Source organism: Hordeum vulgare, chromosome 3H, assembly GCF_904849725.1.
Source record: "Hordeum vulgare subsp. vulgare chromosome 3H, MorexV3_pseudomolecules_assembly, whole genome shotgun sequence".
NCBI classification, from domain to species: Eukaryota; Viridiplantae; Streptophyta; class Magnoliopsida; order Poales; family Poaceae; genus Hordeum; species Hordeum vulgare.
The window spans coordinates 376,971,398-376,978,219 of NC_058520.1; the positions used below are offsets into that span (position 1 = coordinate 376,971,398).

The 6,822-nt window shown below is 47.3% G+C and overlaps 1 protein-coding gene across 1 annotated transcript; it reads left to right on the top strand.

The window, feature by feature from the left end:
• Positions 1-375: 375 nt before the first annotated feature.
• On the top strand, positions 376-2,509 carry LOC123443908 (myosin IB heavy chain). Its single transcript, XM_045120465.1, has 4 exons — positions 376-674; positions 1,417-1,735; positions 1,930-1,988; positions 2,267-2,509. Exons 1-4 carry the CDS (start codon positions 440-442, stop codon positions 2,305-2,307), a joined length of 654 nt encoding a protein of 217 aa, XP_044976400.1. The 5' UTR covers positions 376-439; the 3' UTR covers positions 2,308-2,509.
• The last annotated feature ends 4,313 nt before the right edge of the window (positions 2,510-6,822 follow it).

Consider the following 6,822-nt stretch of genomic DNA (forward strand, 5'->3'; position numbering starts at 1 on the left):
CGTTTTTTTCATCTGTTTTTTTAAATAAAATTCATTAAAACCTATTAGCATGGAATCTAGTTTTAAAGATCACGAGGAATCAAACGGTGAAAACAGCTCAAGTTTCGGACGCACCTTTTAAGAAATGAAATGCTTTGAATAAATGAATATAATAAAAAATAAAAAACTCATAGGTTACAACAAGTGCCGCATACATAATTGTAATACGTCATTTGTCGCAGTCTGAGGAGGTGAGGATGATCTTTGCAAAGAGTATCTTTTAATTAGTGATTTTAAGCAATCTGTCTTTTCAACGGGAATTCCGGCCTAGTTAAACTTGAGCCCAGGTAAAGCCCATCAATTTGGCCAACCATTGGAGCAACACCTTTTCGTCTGTTCTAATCTAAAAAAAAGTTGCCCTTCTCACCTGTTGCCTGATTTCCCCAAGTCGCTCTCGCCGATGGATCGATTCCGGCCGCTCAGGCGGATCCAGGTGGAGCCCGAGCGCGCTGACCCGCCCCCGCCTCCGCCGGCGGCGGCAAGCGGCGAAGCGGAGGAAATGGTCTCGGCGCCCGCGGCCGGGATGCTCATGGGCGCCAAGGTGCGGCGCCGCGCGGCCGTCTACCGCGACTGCAAGGGCGACTACATCGGCGTGCCCAACGACCCGTGCCTGGCCAAGATCCTCTCCAAGCAAGGTGCCGTCCCTCTCTTTCTGCATCATTGATTATTTCCGAGTAGTATACTTCGAGTGTGGTCATATTGGAGATCGACTGATTGGGTTTGTGGTAGTCTTCTGAAATGGATCCGGTGCGTTCGGTAGTCTCTGTATGAATTCACACGAACTTGAATGGTCAAATCACACCTTGGGTTATCTCAACTCGGCGAGTTTAGCCCTTGTACCCGAGCGATTGGATCAAATATTTTGATGTGCATCTTTGTATGAAATAATAAAGGGACTAGAGTTCTATTGCATTTTATGTCTTTTTCTTTGTGTCCTACTTGCAATTACTGCATTGACACGTTATGGCTTGAAACATACTACTCCCTCCGTTCTTAAATGTAAGACATTTTAGAGATTCCACTATGAACTACATACGGACATATATAGACACATTTTAGAGTATAGATTCACTTATTTTGCTCCGCATGTAGTCCATAGTGAAATATCTAAAATGTCTTATATTTAGGAACGGAGGGAGTAACTAATGGTATCTTCTCTATGCATTCTTGAATATTAAGAACTAGTGATCTAGCGCATGATCTAAGGTTCCTAGCTGTGCAAGTCTGTAAGAGATATGCACCACAGTAATGCCAATTGTTGGTTGTCAGTGATAAGTGTCCTGTTCATGGACACCACCATCAGCATTGGGTATTGTAAGTTCGTAACTGCATAACCTCAGTCCATTAGCATGTAAGGTGATCCTTGGTATACTGCAGGGGATAACAAAGTTCTGTTTGCGGACAAGGTGTTGAAGTTCACTCAGTCAGGAAAGATGAAAAGGCGCATCCTTGTGATCACAGACTTTGCTCTCTACCTTGTTGACCCTGATGCTGATATATTGAAGAGAAGAATAGCGCTTGCAGCTGTTGATAAGCTATGTATAAGCAAGCTCAGCGATAACTTCTTCGGAATCATTGTGCCGACCGAGTATGATTGTTTAATGGCCAGCACTAGAAAGAAAGAAATTGTTGATGTTATAGTTAAGGCTATCAAGAGCACATCTGAGTATGAACCTGAGGTGGCTTCCTCTAACAGGTAAAAAGTTTCCTTATTAAGCTTACACATTGCTTCCTGTTAACCATAATACATTTGTCTCACATATTAGCCCAAGGCTTCATTTTAATAAGTGCACCTAGCCAAAGGCTTCGATTTGAAATCTTAGATGGCTGCAAACATCTACTGCTTTTGCTGGTGTACCAGTCCAATTCTTCAACCTTTTCTTTCTGCAGGTTTGAGTACCACGCTGCTGCCGAAGTGATTAAAGAAGTTGAATTTGAAGAAGCTGATGGTACGTATTATTGCCGACATTGCAGTATATTGCACATTGTGCTTATGAGCATGTCCTTCGTTTTATCATTGTTATGGCTGGATAGGGTCATTTAGTAGGTTTTCATGAGAAAAGCTACTGTGTACATTGATTCTTTATTGATTAACCCAATCTATATCTTTTTTCTGTCACACAAGAAGTGTAAAATGCATTTTCTAATTGCCATTACTCCTACTAACAACAACTATATTGAAATGTTTTGCTCGATGGGTTCTCATGTTGTGCAATTCCCAATCCAGGACGAGTTAAAACTAGGATCACCCACAAGGAGAAGCCATGATTCAGAATCATTTTGGTAGCTCCCTGTACAATGTATAGCTCTTGTAATCTCGGTGGATTCTTACATTCACTTTGTGCCGCAAAGTTGAAAGACACATTATTCTTTTGTTGTATACTGCATTCTATTTTCTTGCTATCGTACCTGGAAGATGTGACCTGCCATTTTGAGGACCCATGATCGAATCTGTGGAATCTTGGTGTTATCATGACGCTTTATACTACTTTTTTTTTTTTGCGTGATGACACTTTATACTACTGTGGATTTTCTGTTTCTTATCATTGTCATATTTAGAGAATATGACTAGTTTTTTTGTTTGAGAAAGAGAAAATAACAAGTCGAGCTAGCCCGTCGTGCGGTAATACACAACCGTTGTCCTTGTTGCATATTTAGAGAAGGCTGAGAATAGCTATATGCAGGGAAAACGGAATTCGGCCAGCTGCTGTGCTATTGAGAGTTTTTTTTTTTCTGAAAGAGAGGCAAAAGGCTTGCCTCATTCATTTGTTAAGGAGTTTAGATTACATAGGAGCAGCCTAAACTCGCAACGTGAAACGACATGGTGTGCTGTTGAGAGTTGAGAGATGAAATACCTGCAAACAGTAGACTGTTGCTGATAGCTGTACTCCTGTGGCTACGTCACGGGGGACGTCTGCTTCTGTTTATTTAGCGCATAATTAATCCTGTCACGAATCATGTAATATGAAGAATAATAATCCGAGTGCGTGCATGCCCTTGCTAAGATAGCAGGACCGAAACGGCATGGTTCTTGTGATGTGCTTACTCAGCTTTCGCTATGAATTTTCAAGTCCTTGAAAAGAAGACAAAGAGAAGTTGTGTTTGCCTGACAACAACATCATCACTAATCTAAGCGTCTTTTCTTCTTGATTAACAAGTGGGCATCTTTCTTTAAACAAAGAGTGGTGGATCATGCCTGCATGCATAAAAGCAGGGGGGAAACAATGACGCCACGTCAGCGATGAATGTTATTTTCATCACAATTGACTACTGCTTTCTATACCTTGGAGGCACTATTCGCCAATCAAATCAAACAACATACACCATGTTATTATTATTTCCATCCATATCTTTTTTGTAGATATATAGTGAGTACCAAAGAGATAGGTCTTCTAGAGGTTTCCGTCCATAGCCATAGGTCAAGATCATTAGATCCGGGCCTGCTGGCCGCTGGCGCTACGCAACTGTAACCGGCAGGCAACAACAACCAGTTGTCGACCCTGGCACGAGCCCAAAGGCCATCCACGCACGCACGCACGCACGCATCTTAATCTGACCGGAACCGAAACTGAAGGCAGGAGCAAAAGCAGAGGGCGACCGAGCGCAGCCACATACGCGCCCTCCCTCCCCAAATATCGCACGCCTTTCCATCCTCCTAGTCCTAGTGGAGGATCTAGGGGACACATCATGCACACGCCCCTACTCCCCCGCTACTACCAACCTCGCCTCGCGCCCCGCCACCAACGGGAGGACGAGGCGAGTTGCGTCGTCGCGTCGCGCGCCTGCGTCTGTGTCTGTGTCTGTGTCTGTGTCTGTGCTCGCCCACGATCGCGCTGACGGCGACGCCCACCGCCGCGGCTTGTTGCCACCGTTGATCCGCCATTTGCTCTGGACCGCTTTTTCTTCTTCCTTCCTTTCCTTAGGCCCTGTTTGTTTCACAAGTTCCGAGACTTTTTTTAATCCCAACTTAAAAATCCCTAGTCCTTATCCGTTTGTTTCCAGAGATTAAATAAAGACTAGAGATCATTAAATGATATGTAAAAAGACCATGTTATCCTTAGTAGTGTAGTAGTAGTTATTAAATGACATGCTAAAAGTAAAGGCATTGTTGGAAAAAGTGTCAAAAAGTCCTAAAAAGATCCTCCCATAGAGACTTTTTCAAATAGTCTCAAATAGCCTCTTCTAGTCTCTAAAATTCCCTCCCGTTTGTTTCACATGGGACTTTTTGGAATTTTTTTTGTCCCTACATCAAAAAGTCCGTGGAAACAAACACCCCGTAGTTATTACGCCATGTGTGTGCGCTACAGTAGCACCTGTGGGATCTCTCTCTCTCTCTCTCTTTTTCTTTGCGGGGTGCACCTCTCGGATCTCTTAACGGGATGTAATCATGGGAATCGGACTCAACGTCACGAGCGATACTAGTACTGGTACTCGTACTCCCTCGTGGTTATGGGTAAGATTATGCATGATGTTGACCACACGGATCCAGCCCCCTTCGTCCTGCTGTGTTTGCTCCATCACCTCACTGGCTTCGCTGCTAGTGCCACTTGACAAAGGCATTTTGCACTGCTCGTGAGAAAACTCCACCAACCTTTTGTGCCTGTGCTCACCACTACTAACTGTACTATATTTTCCTTTGTCCAGACCACGAGGAGTAGACAGACACCATGTGTGCGAGCAGCAGCCGCGTACAGTGCCTAACATGGAATTCTGCATATTTACAGCTAGACATCAACCAGCCCCCCGCTGTCACCTCATTTCTTTACACAAAACTGAGACCTTGACGCATCAGCAAACTATTCTATCCAAAGATAAACTTTCCAACACGGCAACATTAGGTGCCCGGATCGACGCTTTTTCGCCCTGCAAAATGCTCCTCCTTGTATTTCCTCCTGCTTGCTCGCTTTCCCGGCAGGCTTTCCCTTAATATTTGCCTCAATCTTTCACTAACAAGCATAAAGCGGCAGGCTTTACACGAACGCAAATGCCACACGGCTTCTCTGCGTGTGGCTCTTGTCGTCGTCGTGGGTTTTCCTCCTTCTTCTACATCATCTTTTGGCTTTGGTCTATCACTAATCCGGAACCTCCTTCTTCTACATCATCTTTTGGCTTTGGTCTATCACTAATCCGGAACGGAGATATCCTACGCATATTCTTCCGAGATATACATTGGATACAGAAGAGAAAAATAAGTACCATTCTTCTTCTTTTGATAATGCCAATGGACACGCGTTCCAAAAATAGATGCTACTGCCATCATATTGGCTATTCTTGTGTGTTCCTTCAAAATATGAGAAAGAAGGATACAATGGATACGAGCAGCGTCATTTGGACTAACCGACGCCGACTAGGAACAAGCGCAGAGAATCATCAATAACTCGTGAGAACGACATGGCGTCATATTTATTCACATCAAAATAACCATGATCGACACATTTCGTCATCTGCTCGAAGAAAAATGAACACGATATTCAAGCAATGGGAACGGAATGAATTTCACACTTGAATACACGTATTGTTTTCTTTTTAAACTGGACAAAAGATTATCGAAAAAGGCTTTCGCCTCGTTTTATAAATAGAACAACAAACATCGATCATCCTATACATATTCACGCCAACACAACACTTGCACACACCCAAAGCAGGATACGTAGACGCTGAACGTAGCAACACTACCCCTAGCACTACAATAACAATCGGAGTTCTCAACCGTGAGCACGCCACCGCGAAGAGAAGAAGCCGCATATGACGAACCGTTTGCTCTAAGGCGGCCTTCACCAAGGTTACGACACCAGAATGCCGCCGCCGTCCGACCCAAAGATAAGAGTTTCTCCTGGAGCAACACGACGGGTAATGAGAGCCGCGACGATGCCTTCAAGAAGGGAGCGAGCCACGCCGCCGCCGGTCCGTTCGAAGATGGATCAGGTTTTCATCCCGGCCAACACTCACCACCACCGGACGCCACACCCTGGCGACCACGCCGTCCACATGGCCATGGGCACCGGGCAGCACCTAGCCACGGGCTCTGCCCATGAGCACCGCAGCACCACCATCAAGGCCGCCGCCCCGACAACCCAGACCTGGATACCACCTCACCCGAGACCCACTTCTACCCCAACCACAGGTACGAGCAAAAAGGACCCGCCTTTCACACCCCTAGGCGGTTCCCGACATGGCGCCATCGACCCGTCCTGCTGCCGGGCGCGAGACAAGCTCGTCGTCTTGCCGGGCACGTGACCAGGCCGGTCGTGCTGCCGGGCGCGAGACGAGGTCGGTCGTGCTGCCGGGCGCGAGACGAGCGATGGACAGAAGTCGGGGGAGGGCCGAACCTACGATGAAGGTAGCAACCAGTCAATGAGGAGAGGGACTGAAGGTCGAACCGGACCGGCTACAGACGAGCCGACGCTTGAAAGCCAGTCGCCGCCCCAGCCGGCACGCCGAGCTGTTGTGTAGCCGCCGCGCCACCAGGAGGCCACAGCCCGTGCCGGGCCTCCATGCGCAGACGCCCACGGCGAGAGCACCAGCCACGCCGGGCCGCTGCCCCACTCGCGCCGCCCACCCCGATCCCGCTCAGATCTGGGCGAGCGCGCCGCCACTAGCCCCACAGCCAAGCAACACCACCCCACGCACCCGTGAAGGCACGAGGAACCTCTAGGAGTAGCTGGGGGAGCCACCGTCGGCCACCAGGCCAGCCCCGACTAGATCCGCGCCCATCGGTCCAGATCAGTACGCCGCCGCCGTGACGGGCACCACCACCGACGGGCGCCACCACGTGCAGCCCAC